This window comes from Jaculus jaculus, chromosome 4 (assembly GCF_020740685.1).
Source record: "Jaculus jaculus isolate mJacJac1 chromosome 4, mJacJac1.mat.Y.cur, whole genome shotgun sequence".
Lineage (NCBI taxonomy): Eukaryota > Metazoa > Chordata > Mammalia > Rodentia > Dipodidae > Jaculus > Jaculus jaculus.
The window spans coordinates 135,155,953-135,172,766 of NC_059105.1; the positions used below are offsets into that span (position 1 = coordinate 135,155,953).

The following is a 16,814-nucleotide window of genomic DNA, read 5'->3' on the forward strand; positions in this document are numbered from 1 at the left end:
GGATTTCTTCCCTCGGTACTTAATGCAAAATAACAGAATAACATGATAGATGCTATGTTTTCATCGTCCAGTTAATTGCTAACTGAAGCTGTACCTTTGGGGAAGGAAAATATCCCACTTCTCATTAAAACTTACCAAGCACAGCTAATGCCGGGCCTGTATCTCCACACACTGACAAGGAGCTGTCCTTAAGAAGCCTTACCTACATGCCTTCTTTTAGCACTCACGTGGAATTGCAAGTGCTACATTTTGGTTCAACAGCTATAATAAAATGCAAATTCTTTCCCTCTTTCACAGCCCATATTCAAATGAACATCCCATTAAAATCCAACCTCAGCTCATTATATTTAGTTTGTGAGTGATGCTTCTTAAATGCAAAGATTTCTAATGACTATAATGTGCTCACAGCTAAATCTGAAAGGGTGGCTCACTCTACAATGGCTCTTGCCATCATCCCTCAGTGTGATAGGAGACAATTGTGGGAGATAATGGGGAAAAGAGGCCATGCCAGAGCAATTTGAAACTTACGTTAAAATACATAATGACATATAAAATCAATTTGAATGTTGGGATGGCAATAACATCCATGCAGTAATGATTTACCAGGGAATCGATTAAGAAAGCCTGTATCACCAATGGCCTTACATTTTGAACCTGGCAGCTACAATATTCCATGAATTCCCATATGTCACTGACAATTCAATTCATATTCACTATAGAATTTTAACTTTGTATCTTTTTTCTTCTTCTCTGTTCATCATGATTTTTCCCTGTCTCACTTTTTCTTTGCCACTAAACTAATGCCAAACAGTGCATGAAGTATAAGCCACTAGAACCCAGCTGCACCTGGATCATCTGTGTGTTTGTGTGGATGCCTTGTTACTCTTGGGGCCTTTTTGATGACATAATGGCAGAATCTTTTGATCATTACATGCATAAAAGACAACTTTTGATTATATTTTCAACTTTGTCTATAAGTCTTTCACTTTTGTTCAATGAATAATAAGAAAAATGTCTGCTTTAAGTGATCAATAATAAGATTTTAAATATGGCTAAAAAGCAAATTTTATATGTTAAGTTATACTTACGGTATCTTTTAACTATAAGCAGTGGCTCCATAGGTATATTTTGTTCTGTTTTTTGATGGCACACTTTTATGTAATTTGTTGCTAAACTGTTACACATTATATTTAATTGAACAGTGTATTTATTAAACAGAAAAAATAATTTTCCTTTTAGAAAGTAGTTTCCTTCTTGGAAGTGAGTGTACCTCATGGCTTATTTATTCCTGGGGATGTTTTCTGCATTGAAGTTTTCTTTGAAACAGAAAGACAAAGATTGCATTTCTGAGGCTCTATAAGATTCTGGGTTTATGAATAAATTCTATCCTAGGTTACCTATATTTAAACTCTGACACAATAAAGTGCTACTTTAAAATGGAGTACAATGATATTACTATGGTGGTAAGATAAAATGACAAGTAGATGTTATCAGAAAAATGAAAAGTAACATTTAGTTGTAAAAATATAATTGTTAAAACTTTGAATTAAGGTTATTTTATTACCTTAAGTTCAGAATTTTACATATATATACATATATACATATATATATATATATATATATATATATATATAACATTTGATTCAAATAATTACTTTGTGGTTAAGATACTAGATATTTTATTCTATAAATTTATCATAGATGAATTTCTGTCCTTTCTATTTATATTAGATTTCTGATACTGGCACTTACACTTGTGTGGCTACAAGCTCAAGTGGGGAGACTTCTTGGAGTGCTGTGCTAGATGTGACTGGTAAGCTGTTTGTGAGTTTTTTTCTGATTGTAGGTATCTTGGGCATTTAAAGAGATTACCACTGGTAAATAACAGTATAAGGGGAGATCAAGGTTTAAAATGCACCAAACATATAAATGTGTCTTTACATTCAATATCAGTTATGTTTTCTAAAACAAACACACAAACAAGAATAACCTGCCCATAGTGGAATGTCTGTGAAACACCATGTATCTGTTCACTGTGTGGGAAAGTAAAGTTTATGTTTAGTAGAATGTGGGGGAAGCAACTAATCTCATATTTCTAGATTTTGAAGATGTATTTCTCACTGCCTAAATAAACTTCTTAATACAATATCCCTTTCTTTGAAGCATCATGGGTCCACTGTTAAAATCAGGAATGAAGTTTTCTCTCTATCCTCTATAGAATCTGGAGCAACGATCAGTAAAAATTATGATTTAAATGACCTGCCAGGGCCACCCTCCAAACCACAAGTCACTGACGTTACTAAGAACAGTGTCACCTTATCCTGGCAACCGGGCACCCCTGGAACTCTCCCAGCAAGTGCATATATCATTGAGGCTTTCAGGTATGGAGTGATTGCTTTTGTTTTTACCATTATATTTTTGTTTTAATTCTTATATCTTAAATTTTCACCTAAGCTATCTAGATATTATATTTCAAGGACAAGTTGAATCAATGCATCTTAAGTATTTATCTTTTTTGTCTGACTTTATTCATAAATATAGATAACCTTTTTATCTACAACTTAATCAAAGATTAAATATTCATTATCTATACCTAGGTCTATAGAGATCTAGTTCAACACGTAATATTTAAGTTAATTTCTTTACCCTGACAGCCACATTTATGTAAAATGGAAATGTGGACATTAGAACTGACTATAACATGCTGTAAGTAGACATAGAAACTTTGAAAGTTATGAAATGTTTATGCTAGCATAAAATATTGACATATTTATTCATTAATCATTGCAGTGGATATTTAAAGTTATTCCAATATCGTGATTACATTTACTTGAATAAGGATTGAATATGCCTGCCATAAAATTTAAAACCACAATTAAGAAATTGATTCAAAATACTCCTGTTTACTGAAATTAATGATAGTAATATGTGCTATTTGAAATAATTGTCAGCAAAGTTGGGATATCAGTGATAAATTAACAAATATGATTATAACATTGCCTAATGAAAATTTGATAAAATACAAATGGAAAATGATCATTCTCTGCTTTCACATCCACTGTCACTGGGCTTCTGCTTGATGTGGTATTTTTGGAAGGACAGCAACAGTCCTGGTGAGCGCTAGAATAACTGTGTACTTTCCTTTTGGCCTCCATAGTTCATATTTATCTTAATGATAAATATGTTGTTTTCAACTTGTAAGTAGTATTTTTTCTTTACTTTTTATGCCTTGATACTTAAGGATGTATAAAAAATAGCTCTAAAAATTCTTCTCTTCATTTTGAGCAAAAGTTGCATTGGCTCTTAGACAAAATATGTAAAATGTCATTCATCTGTAGCTGGCTAGAGAGGTCCATACTCAGGTTCAAAGATACTTCCTCATTCTGAGATAAGTGATCACAGGATGGTAATGTACAATATGCATAACAATATAACTAAGGGAAAATATTCATCCCATGCTTCCTTTCTTTTTTTACCAGATGAAGGCTCTATTGTAATGCCCCATGTGGAAAAGATGCAAAAAAAAAAGCACAACTTATAACAGGAAAATGTGTTGGCAAAACTTACTCTATAGTCCATTTATTTTTTTCTACAAGTTAATTCTTTGCAAGATATATATATGCATTTATGAGTACCATACTTATTGTGTAAACTTAATGTTGTGATCTTGACCTCTGTTCCCTTTACAGGTATTCATTTAGTGGGCAGCAGTGCATTTAACAAAGGGTTGTCACATCTTCTGGGCTGAGTTTAATTTTGTTGTGCATGGCATGTCCGTTAGGTGGTCTTGGCTTTGTTGTTCAATCAACTGAAATCATCCAAATGTTTCATTTCTTGGGCTGAATACTTCAAGTGCCGTGTGTGTATATGTGTGTTTAATTTTCAGCCAATTATCTTTGTCACTGATACTCAACTCCATTTCCAACAGTCTTGTGTCTGTTCTTCAAATAAACTTTCTGTTTCTATTTCAGCCAATCAGTGAGCAATAGCTGGCAGACAGTGGCCAACCATGTGAAGACTACCCTTTATACTGTGAGAGGACTGCGTCCCAATACCATCTACTTGTTCATGGTGAGAGCAATCAACCCCCAAGGACTCAGTGATCCCAGCCCGATGTCAGACCCTGTGCGCACACAAGGTAAGCTTAGTGACTATACATATCGCGTGCTGTAGAAATAGGCATCACACAAATGTTTTACAACAAGGAGTTGAATAAGTAAAACTAAATGCCTGACATTAACTAATGATATAATGATTCATTGGACTTGCTTGAGAGAAAGAGAATGAAATATGCTTTTTACTTTATTATACTTTATCTTGTGGGCCTGGGAGATGGCTTAGTGGGAAAGTTCTCACCATACAAGAATGATTTCCTGTGCTTGACTCCCTAGTATACAAGTAAAAAAAATAAATAAATAAAAACTAGTATGATGGTGCATGCCTGTGATCCCAGCACTGGGGAAGTGGAGAAAAGAGTATCCCTGGGGTCTTGCTAGCTTTGTAGTCTAACTGAATTAGCGAGCTCTGTGTTTAGTGAGAGACATTATCTCAAGAAATAAGATGGAGGGCTTGAGAAATGTCTCAGCAGTTAAGGTTTTTGCCTGCGAATACTAATGACCTGAGTTCAATCCCCCAGTACCCTCACAAAGCCAGATGATCAAAGTAGTGCTTGCATCCGGAATTCATTTGCAGTGGCTAAAAGCCCTGGAACCTCCATTCTCTCTCCATTCTCTCTGTGTCTGTCTCTTTCTGCTTCCAAATAAATAATTTTTTTTTTTAAATGGAATAAGATGGAAAGTGAGAAAGACAACTGACCTTGGCCTCCACATATGCATGCACAGATATGCATGCATGTTAACACACACACACATTAAACCCATGCACATGCAACCATGAATACAAATATAGATACACAGCACACATATATATGCATACAAAATTGTATCTTCTGTAAGTGCAAAATCTATAACAGCTACAGATGTGGGGCGGGGGCTATGGAAGTCTGCCACATTGACATGGTATGTGGCTACCTGCACAAGACCTGCACAAGATAGAGCCAATCATCATTTTTGTCATGGGTACTGGGAGGGCATATTGAGTCCTCACCCTTTTTGAGCAGCTGTTGGAACTTAATGGTGGCTAGTGAGAAGTCACTCTCTTCTATAGTATCGCCAGTAATGTATGGGGGAGGGGAAACAAGGGGTTCATTGGAGTGAATGGGGGGGGAAGAAGGCAATTGTGGAATCTATGTGATCAAATTATAATGCATAGATATGAAATTGTTAAAGAACAAATACATATATATATATATATATATATATATACATATATATATATATTTATTTATTTATTTGGATATTCATGTAGTTTAAATAAATTCACTAAATAGAAAAAATATTTCTTCCTAATAAGTTATGCAATAGAATAAAAATCTAATGGATAGATGCCCAGATAGATGCCACTATCATGAATTCTGTTTCTCTAGTGTAGAGATTGTCCCAGTATAGATTCATAGTATGTGTCATTTGTCCCCCAAAACTGTTAGAAACATATTTTCAGGTTCCAAGTCAAAGGATCTGTAGGCAGGGCTTAGAGTATGGGTTGCTACACCGTCCAGGTAATATGATGCCGAAGTTCTGAAGTTTTACAAATGCCTCAACTATGCATTTTATTTGATCATATGCTTCATGGAACAACTTATATCAGAAAACAATAAAGTTTTCTAATTATGGCAAGCAATTCTTTTGACTAACAAAACCAGCCATTCAGAATATTAAAATATAATACATTTCAAAAGGAAGAATTTAGCCAGATGTGGTGTCACATGCTTTTTTAATCCTAGAACTGGGGAGATAGAGATAAGAGGAGCACTGTGAGTTCAAGGCTAGCCTGAGACTACTACATAGTGACTTTCATGTCATTCTGGGCTACAGTGAGACCCTACTTCAAAAAAATAAAATAAAATAAAATAAAAAGGAATATTTCCTATCTCATCTTTGTAACCTTCTCTTTCTACTGTGATCTGTGTCACTGTCATCTGGAACCTAATATAGGATGCTGCATTATAGTTTATTTCCCGTAGTAGAAGAAGGAATTAAGACAGCAAAAAATAATGCCTTTACTGTTTGATAGAATCTACTTCCCACAGGGTTCCTGAGAAAGGGTTAATTATTTCTTATTTACAAGAAGCTTTGAAAAAAATATAATTCAATGTAGTATTTCATGCTATAAAAAGCACTATGCAACCATCAAATATTACTGTAATTACCATGTAGTTCAGTGGTAATAACTAGCATGGCATTATCACAGAGAATGTTACGGTAAAGGAGTGAAATGAAATAAAGTCACCATGTGACAGTAACATTGCTGACATAACGACAATCAAGGGAGGAGGGAGTGACACTCTGCTATTGTTCACCAAGCAGTAATGTGATTAATTTTCCATAATGATAAAGGGTCTGTAGGTAAAGAACTTGTCTCCAGAGACAGAAAAGACACAACGAAGAATCCGAAGATCTGAAACTAGTTACAGTTCAGCATGCTTAGATACAATTGCATTTGGTGTTGCTGACTTTACTGAGTAAATTAAATTATTGCATGTGAAATGGGAGAGGTATATAAAGTCAAGAAATGATAGGACTCAGCACGTTTACACTTGGGTGGACAGCAATAATTTTTGTGTGCAGCTGCAGCGTGAGGGCGAAGGTAACAAAATGGGTAGGGCTTTTGCTGGGTTAGGACAGACACCTCTTCATGATCATTCAATAACTATGCCAGTCTCTAAATCTCCACTCATAAAATAACTCTCAGTGAAAAGGTCAAGAAAGATTAATGAAAAGTTGTTTATGATTTGGCTTGTTCCAGATGAGAGACTACACAGAGCAAAAGACTTATGCTCTCTTAACAGATATTTAATAGGAAAACTCATGTTTTGTGTCTGAATGTCAGAATCATTTTTGATGCCACACTTTCAGCTGCTTGGCATTCTGTAAGACACGGCTTTTCAAAGAACATTTTGTTTTATGAGCTTTTATTTTTGAAAGGCATTAAATACCACAGACCATATTTTTTTTTTCCATTAAGGCTACTAGTTTTGCTGCCAACATCATGCATGCATTGTTAGCAAAGGTTAATCATTTCCCCAGAATAGAACATTTTTTATAAGTTATTTCATACTTGACTTTACTGTTTATGTTGAGAGTAGAAAGATGGAAATAAAAACTCACAAATGTGTGGTTCTTCATTTTTATTTCCCAATTTGACTTTGTGTACATAATTTAGGTTATTATGGCTAAGATATACACTTAAAATGCCCTTGCAAAAAATGTCACACTGTGAACTGAGATTGTAGAAGAAACGATGATGTAAACAAAATTGGACTTCCTTTCTTTCACAAAGTATTTTGGGCGAGTCAATTCACCTTAAAACATTAAAGTGAAGCCGGGCGTGGTGGCGCACGCCTTTAATCCCAGCACTTGGGAGGCAGAGGTAGGAGGATTGCCGTGAGTTCGAGACCACCCTGAGACTCCATAGTGAATTCCAGGTCAGCCTGGGCTAGAGTGAGACCCTACATCAAAAAACCAAAAAAAAAAAAAAAAAAACCATTAAAGTGTACCAGTTAATGGGCTCAGTTTGAGTATGTGTGAATTTTAGTCTTTGATAACAATCTGATGTATATAAATGCCTATAATCTATCATATTTCTTAATGAATACAGAATGTATTTCATTGTAAGGGGAATCAAGTAGGTTTTAGATGAATGATGAGTAGTGACCCACACTTGAAAGCTGAGCACGTGTAATTCTAAACAAACATAATGATTTCATCTCCTTCCACATGCACCACCAAAGCAGTCAGATGACATTTTTCAGATCACAACAACCAAACCTAGAGTAGGCACAAAGAAATTCAAAGCCCATGAAAACACCAACACACATCTACCACCACAATATGGCCAGGATCAAATCAAATCTCACAGTCATTATCCTAAATATTAATGCCCTTAATTCACCCATCAACAGACACAAGCTAACAGGATGGATCAAAAAATTAGACCCCTCAATCTGTTGCCTTCAAGCAACCCACCTCACCACTAAAGACAGACACCTCCTCAGGGTAAAGGGGTGGAAGACAATAAATATTCCAAGTAAATAGGAATAAGAAACAAGCAGGTGTTGCTATATTAATATCAGATAAAATATACTTAAAACCAAATATAATCAAAAAAGACAAAGAAGGCTATTTCCTACTCATCAAGGGAACAATCCATCAAGAGGATATTACAATCATAAACCTGCATGCACCAAACACAGGGGCACCACAGTTCATAAAACAAAACCTACTTGACAATAAAATAGAAAAAAACTGGGCTGGAGAGATGGCTTAGCGGTTAAGCACGTGCCTGTGAAGCCTAAGGACCCTGGTTTGAGGCTCGAATCTCCAGGACCCACGTTAGCCAGATGCACAAGGGGGCGCACGCATCTGGAGTTTGTTTGCAGTGGCTGGAAGCCCTGGTGTGCCCATTCTCTCTCTCTCTGCCTCTTTCTGTCACTCTCAAAAATAAAAAAATAAACAAAACCCCAAACAAATAAAAAAAATAAATAAATGAATAAAATAGAAAAAAACACCAACACCCTCATAGTTGGGGACTTCAATACACCATTATCAGTAATAGACATATCATCCAAACAGAAACTCAACAGGGAAGTAAGAGAGCTCAACAAAACCATAGAGCACTTAGACCTAAGGGACATCTAAAGAACTTTCCATCCCAAATCCACAGACTACACATTCTTCTCACAGCCCATGGAACATTCTCTAAAATAGACCATATACTGGGTCACAAACACTGCCTCCAAATATTTAGGAAAATTGACATAACTCCCTGCATGATATCAGATCACAATGCTATATTGCTAGAAATCAACAACAAAAGACCCACCAAGAATCCCAATGGCACCTGGAAAATGAACAGCACACTTTTAAACAATAAATAGATAGTAGATGAAATAAAAAAAGGAAATTTCAAAATTCCTGGAATTGAATGACAGTGAGAACACATCATACCAAAGCTTATGGGACACAATGAAGGCGGTCCTCAAGGAAAATTCATAGCACTCAATGCCTGCATAAAAAAGACAGAAAGATCCCAAATCAATAACCCTACTATCCACCTAAAGGCACTGGAAAAACAAGAAAAATCCAACCCAAAGAGCTCCAGAAGGAAAGAAATAATTAAAATTAGAACAGAAATTAATGAATTGGAAACCAAGGAAACAATTAAGACAATTGACAAAACAAAGAGCTGGTTCTTTGAAAAGATATTGCAGATTGGGCCAAATGTCTTACTTGGTGCCATTTTAGCACTATTAAATTTTTTAATTTGGGGGGCTGGGGAAATGACTTAGTGGTTAACGTGCTTGCCTACAAAGTCAATGGACCCTGATCCAATTCCCCATGACCCACGTAAGCCAGTTGCACAAGGTGGTACACACACATCTGGATTTCGTTTGCAGCAGCTGGAGATCCTAGCATACCCATTCTCTCTCTCTCTTTCTCGCTCGCTTGCTCGCTCTCTTTTTCTCTAATGAATAAATAAATTTAAAAAAGTATTTTTAAATTAGATATGGACATATTTAGTATGTAAACAACATATATTTGTAACATACTTTCCCTCCTTCTTGCCCCTTCTCTGAAGAGGCCTTCCTGGTTGGGGATGCAGGAATCATGCATTATGGGGGCAGCAGTCAGTTATGGTAGAGAGACAATGTCTCTGTGCAAAAATGTCTCAACTGTGGCTCTAAGAATCTTTCCACCCCCCTTCTGCAAAATTCTCTGAACCATGCTGGAAGCATTTTAAGTCTACTTCAGTGATGGGCACTTAGGAGCCTCTGGATCTCTGGTTTGGTAGATGTTGAGTGTCCTCAGTGTCTATCTCCATCACCCTTGTGCTGATATCAGATTCACTTAAGAAAGCAGCACTTTTGCTCATTTCCTCAATTTCTCTATGGTTTCAGCTGGGGCTAGGGTAGAGTGCACAGGGTCATTTATCTCCTCAGGTCCAGTTCCCATCTGAAAAAGGAAGTAAATTCTCCAACAGAGAGTGAAGTCAGCACCGGTTAAATGGGATAACCATTGTTAACTTAGAGAGAGTTTAAAGGGTGTAGACCTTCTTATAGCCCAAGATTAGTGGGAGCTTGACAATGCAAAGCAGAATCATTTTCTAAAAGTATAGTAAAAGCAATTTCAATTTCAGATATTTTACAATTATTTTCCTTTTCATCATACTCTTCTTACCTTAAGGGCCAGAAACTACTTCCCCAGGCTCATAATCTTTTTTTCCCTTGTAGGATTCAAGATGGAAATAGGTCAAAACATTCTGCTTACCAGGACACAGTATTCAAATATTTTCTTAATTTCTCATTCAAATATCTCTGTTTTCTACTTGGGAAAATCTTGCTGCACCAATATCTGTATAAAAATAATCTTTTTAGAGAAATCATAACATTCCATATTTTATTCTAATTAATCATTCTAATAATTTTCTACAGCAATGTGCCTGTATGGTGAGGAATTATATACACTACTGTGAATATATTGTTTTATTTAAACTTTATTGGGAACACTAATATGTAAATATTTTGAAGATTGGTCATATTCTCATTGGCTTAGCCTCTTATGTACCCTGTGAATATATTTTAAACAAAGATAAATACAGTATCTTAAATAATGTCTTAACATTGTGGAATAAATAAGTGTGTATACTCATTATATATGTGTGTATGTATATATATATATGTAGGTACATAGTTTATTTTGTCACAAATGGGTCTAATTCCTATCCCCAGCAATGAATTTTAAATGTATATTGGCTTACATAAAAAGGTATAGTTTTGTTATGAATTTTTGAAACTTGCAACTCTAACTGCAGATATCAGCCCCCCAGCCCAAGGTGTAGACCACAGACAAGTACAGAAGGAGCTGGGAGATGTCCTTGTCCGCCTGCATACTCCAGTTGTACTGACTCCCACTACTGTTCAGGTCACATGGACGGTAAGGTTTTTTTTTTTTTTTTAATGTGTGATTTATTTGAGAGAGAGAGGAAGATAAAAAAGAGAGAGACAATGGGCATACCAGAGTCTTCAGCCATAGCAAATGGACCCCAAATGCATGCACCGCCTTGTGCATCTGGCTTTACATGAGTATTGGAGAATAGAGCCTGTATCCTTAGGCTTTGCAGGCAAAGACCTTAATGTTGTGTCATTTTTCCAGCCTGGAAGGCAAGTTTTTGACAGTTTTATTAAATGCTATGTATAATAGCAAAGATTACATGAAATTTCTTCTATTTCTTTAAGAAAAATAAATAAAAATACAAGTTAACAAACCAAAAATTAGTAATCAAACTCACCATTTCAGCACAAGGTCTCATCAGGTACAATAAAGGGAAATATTAAGTACATAAAATAGTAGGTTGATTAATAAAGTAAAAATAAAATGTAATGTAAATTTCATCTTTTCCTGTCTTTTGGATTTCCAGTAGCCTTATTGGAATACAGTTACAATGCCAAAATTAAAGTTCACAACTCAGATTTAGTATATTTCAGATTTTGAAATCTTCACAATTATTAACATCATCTGAGAATGAAACTGTGCCCATTATTTGGCATACCTTTCTGACCCCCAACATCAACCCTAGGCAATTACCAATCTACTCCATTTCAATAAAAATTGTGTATTCTAGAAATTCCCTGTGTAAGAATCACATTAGTAAGACAGTTTTGAATCTGACATCTTTCTTCCCATATAATGATTTTGATTTCTGTTTGTGTTGAAACATTTTCAGTATCTTCGTTTTTTTGTTTTTTCCTTTTCTTTTTTTTTTGTGATCCACCATGTACTATTCAGTGACATCTCTTTCAGTGCAGAAGACTCATCACCTCTATTTCAATAGTAAAATAAGGGGTATGCCTTCCATGTTTCTTTTATTATTCAGTATCTCAAATATCTTTCAATGTCTTTGATATTTTAAGCACACTTAATTATGGAAACAGTTACATTCCCATACTATATTCTCCCTCCTTTCCAACTAAAAACAAATTGAGACTTCTTTTATGCAGCTTATAAAGGAAAGAAAATATTTATGTAAGAATTAAAGTCATTATGTTTATGAGATTAAGGTTTCCTAGATGTAAAGAGCATGGGAAATTAGCTTAGAACTGCAGAGGATGGACTTCTTTCAGGAAGAGTTTCCTGGACTGTTCATCTCAGCATCTCTGGATGCTTGGACTTACTCACCCACCAGTCTCCCTCAGGGATGGTGACTCTGGGAGTCCTCAGTCCATTCTATCACTCCTAGGTTCCCAGAGTAGAGTGAGTCTCTATTGTGAAATAATTTCAGTGGCTGTTGTTTTGATGCATTTCTATTTTTTTTAATTTCAGAAACAAGGGATTCAATTAATATAATGTATTGTTCCCCATGATGGTGTAGTTAAACATTCGGTAGTAATGTGTTTGAGAGAAGAATTTAATTAAGTAAGCTCAGTTTGTGGTTGGAGCCCATTACTAAAGAAATTGTAATTACTTTGTTTTGCAGGTAATATTTTCATGTTGCTCAATGCATATGTTATTTGACATCTCACCCTTAGTAGTGAGTTAAAGATGTGCTGGAGCACAGTCTTAGCCCATGTTCATTTTGAGACCAGTTGAGGTGACTCACAAAGAGCTGTAGGCTCAGTCCTGAACAGCACATGGTGTTTGGACTGGGCATCCAGCCCCCTCCGCCCCAAAACCACCATCAATGCTAACATCCAAGTGACAGTAGTTAGCAATAGCTACTATCTAAAAATGACTGTTGCTGTAAGGAGGTCATACAAAACCAATTTAAAATATTGTTCTACCTGGGAAAATAACAATAAATTGCTAGCTTAAAAATGATAATTTAGTGGGTTTTGTTGTGGTGGTTGTGGTTCCAAGACAAATCACAGGCTTTTTGTGTCATAAAATATTGTGACACTTAGATTGAAAATAATGCTGTTTTCAAGCTCAACTCCAGATTTCCAACATGATCTGTCCCTTAGTTGATAACTCACCAAAGAATTCCAATTTGGATTTCTTGTTTTCATGGGGGATTTTCTTTCATTTTTAATTGAAAAGGCATTTTGTACTTTCATTGAAAATGCTGATTTTAAAGCTATATACCTTCCCCCTTTTTAGTATGTCTTTTCTTTGACAAAGATACATTATGACTGTATATCTCTATAGCTTGCAAGGTGCTTTCATTTAAATTTGTCACTTGGATATTTCCAAGCCTTTGTGATATGTTTATTATCTGAACAAAAGTCAGGGAAAGTTTAAGATCCTCAGGTGTAATTCCAGTCCTGGTACCATTATCAGAAGACAGAAGCTCTTTTTACTTCTTTCTTTAGGAAACTAGTTTTTTATTTTTTTAATTCATGTATCATTAAGTATTAATTTTTCAAACATTTATGTAAGCCTCATAAATCTGTGATTTTAATCTGTTCTAAAAGAACAATTTTTTACTAATATCAGTGTTAATAAAACCGGTAATGAGCATATGATTTCACTTTAAAATGATCACTTGTCAAAATGAACCCCCAAAGTTAGTGGTATAGAACACATATCCAATAAAAATTTGCCTATTTTGTTTAAGGTAGTATTCAGCATTGTTGTTTTAGATTCTACCTGTAGTAACACATTTCCCCTTCAAAATGCCTCACAACAGCACAGAAGTAACTTTAAGTGTTCTGTTATTAAGTAGGCCATTACTACATGTGGCTAAGGCTGTGCTCACTGGAGTGAGCATAGCAATGCTATGTAGTAAACATTAGCTTCATAAAGTCCCTAAAACACTTAATTAATGAAATCCAAACATGGATAGAACCAATTTACCCTGATTTACAGACTTCCTTCATCTGGAAACAGCTGCTTAATGTTCTTCCTAAAAACACAGCTTGCTTCTTTCAGTATTAACAAGCTATTATTGTGAGTTATGTCTTTCTTTCAGTATATAAATTCACTTAAAGTAAATGAAGAGAAGTTTATAAAATGTAAGATTAATGTTGTTTTAACATATGCTGTGAGGAATTTTTCTGAACTTTGACAGTTTTGATGAATGACAACTCTCTGGTTGGCATCAATTTAAAATTTTATTCCTTAGTTGCCTAATTTTATAATACCACAACAATTCCTGCTTTTCAAACAACTGTGTTAGATTATTACCACAAAAAATTGGTAGGGTAGATTAGGATTCTAATGTCATGAGCTTTCATGTTCAACCTGGGCTCAATTTCCTTGATATAATGTCATAAAAGTATGGCATTAAATCTAGAAAATCTTTGAGGGTTAAAAGCTGTCAGGGAAATGAAGGAATTCCTACTTGGTGGGATTCATCTGGGCTGGGTACATAGCTACGGTAGCTACATAGTTATCTGTAGCTACAGAGAAGCACACACCAACCTCATGAAGATTTCAAGCTTGACCATACAAAATACAGAAAATATTCTGTGTTCTACTCCATTTTGATGGAGTTCTGCATTTTGTACTATGAAAAGGAAATACTTCAATATTACTATGTTGCTTTCACATTAAATTAGTCTAAAGCAGAAATGTTAGACTATACAAAGAAATCATTTTATTTATAATACACGCACATATATTTATATTTATGTGGGTCTGGTGTTACAAACTCAGGTACTCCCTCTGGCCTGGCAAACCCTTTATCCACCAAGCCATCACTCAGCCCTGAATAATTCTTTTTTAAAAAGATAAAATAAAGGAAAAAAAAATCAAGTTACAGTTCTTCAGTGTTTTCAATCTTCTTGAAATAAGGTTATTTTATTTCTATTCATGAATCTTTACAATGTATTTGAGAATAAAATTTGTTAGGTTTAAAGAGCCTTCAAATATGGCTATCAAACAGTAATGAGGGCTATTAGTTAGAGAAGAAACTATGATAGTTTATAGTCAAATCAAGCGTGGCTAGAAACAAGAGTAGGTATTACAATTATTTTTTAAGTTTTCTTGTTAAAAGCTAAAAGACCTTGACCCCTGAACCTGAAGCAACCATAAAGCCTCCTATAAAAGATAGTTATTGGGGCTGGAGAGATTGTTGAGTGGTTAAGGCTTTTGCCTGCAAAGCCCAATGATCAGGGTTTGATTTCCCCAATACCCATGTAAAGTCAGATGCATAAAGTAGTGCATCCATATGGAGTTTGTTTTCAGTGGTTCAGGCCCTGGCACACCCATTCTCTCTGGCTCTCTGACTCTTCTCTCTATCTCTCACTGCTGTCAAATAAATAAATAAAAATGCTTTTTAAAGATGTATATAAATAGAACATGCTTCATTTTATTCATCTTGAACTTTTGTGTAGTTACTAAAAAGTGAGAGCAAAGCACTTTTATTTTTTTAAGTATATTTTCTTTATTTATTTGAGGGGGGGGGGAGGGAGGGAGAGAATGGGAGCATCAGGGCCTCTAACCACTGCAAACAAACTCCAAATGCATGCACCCCCTTGTGCATCTGGCTTATGTGGGTCCTGAGGAATCAAACCGGGATCCTTTGGCTTGGCAGGCAAATGCCTTAACTGCTAAGCCATATCTACAGCCTGCAAAACACTTTTAAAAGTTCTGTTTGACATTAGTTTTCAAACACAGAATCTCAGATATTAAAATATCTACTGCATTTTTAATAAAGCAAGAGACAAGAGGTTGTCAAAAGTGTGGTGTGGGACTATAAATGTATTTAGAAGCTACTAAAATAATACACTTTTTATTTCATATTGGTAGTAGGAAAGAGTTTCCCCATGCATTTAAAACAGATGGTCTCACTTCACACCTTTACCTCCACTAAGGTTTCTCTCCTGGAGATATGCATCATGGCCCCTTGCTTCCTCCCCTGGAGAATCCCAACTCTTCATTCAGATCACAAAGCTTTTGACTTTTGTGAGATTATCTGTTCCCCCCAGACTCAGTCAGCTTCATCTCTCTTTGAGGCTCTTTACTTTAGTGCATCTCATTCACAATATTTGCTTGTACTTACCTCTCTTGATTGTAACTGGATAGTTATTTAAGAGATTACTAGATACTGCTCGCCTCTCACCTGACCTATCAGCACGATGAGGGCAAGCACTCAAGATTTATTGTCCATTCTGATCCCAGAAGTTTAGCAGAATCCTTGGCACCTATTAAGAAGAACTTAAAAATACATTTTGCGGGCCAGAGAGCTGGCTCGATGGTTAAGGCACTTACCTGCAAAGCCTAATGACCTGGATTTAACTCCCCAGTACCCACGTAAAGACAGGTGTAAAAGTGCATTGGGCATTCTTTTGCAGTTCTGTCTTATGCACTGCCCTTCTTCAAATGCTTTATGCTCTGTTTACCAGGTGGATCGCCAGCCCCAGTTTATTCAAGGCTACCGAGTGATGTACCGTCAGACTTCAGGCCTGCAAGCTTCAACTTCCTGGCAGAATTTAGATGCCAAAGTGCCAACAGAGCGAAGTGCTGTTTTAGTCAATCTGAAAAAGGGGATGACCTATGAAATTAAAGTACGGCCATATTTTAATGAGTTCCAAGGAATGGATAGTGAATCCAAAACGGTTCGTACTACCGAAGAAGGTCAGTATGCACAGTTCTAACATAAACCAAATTCACACCATGATTACATCATTTATTCTAATAGTTGTAGCTTATTTTATATTCTGAGAATGCCATAAAGTCTATCAAAGGGCTAAAAAATTTCCTTAAATGTCTGATTTTGGTCTTTTCTTAAACATTTGTCCCAGACTTCATGTTTCATAG

General features: G+C 35.6%; 1 protein-coding gene across 20 annotated transcripts in view; it reads left to right on the forward strand.

Moving 5' to 3' along the window:
- Robo2 (roundabout guidance receptor 2) overlaps positions 1–16,814 on the forward strand; it is a 1,359,396-nt gene that overhangs the window by 1,266,097 nt on the left and 76,485 nt on the right. For all 20 annotated transcript variants that reach the window (XM_045147698.1, XM_045147700.1, XM_045147702.1 and 17 more), the window contains 5 exons: positions 1,732–1,813; positions 2,219–2,381; positions 3,972–4,138; positions 10,930–11,051; positions 16,400–16,631. In XM_045147698.1, coding sequence (XP_045003633.1) covers positions 1,732–1,813; positions 2,219–2,381; positions 3,972–4,138; positions 10,930–11,051; positions 16,400–16,631 — 766 coding nt within the window. The remainder of the gene's footprint in view (positions 1–1,731; positions 1,814–2,218; positions 2,382–3,971; positions 4,139–10,929; positions 11,052–16,399; positions 16,632–16,814) is intronic.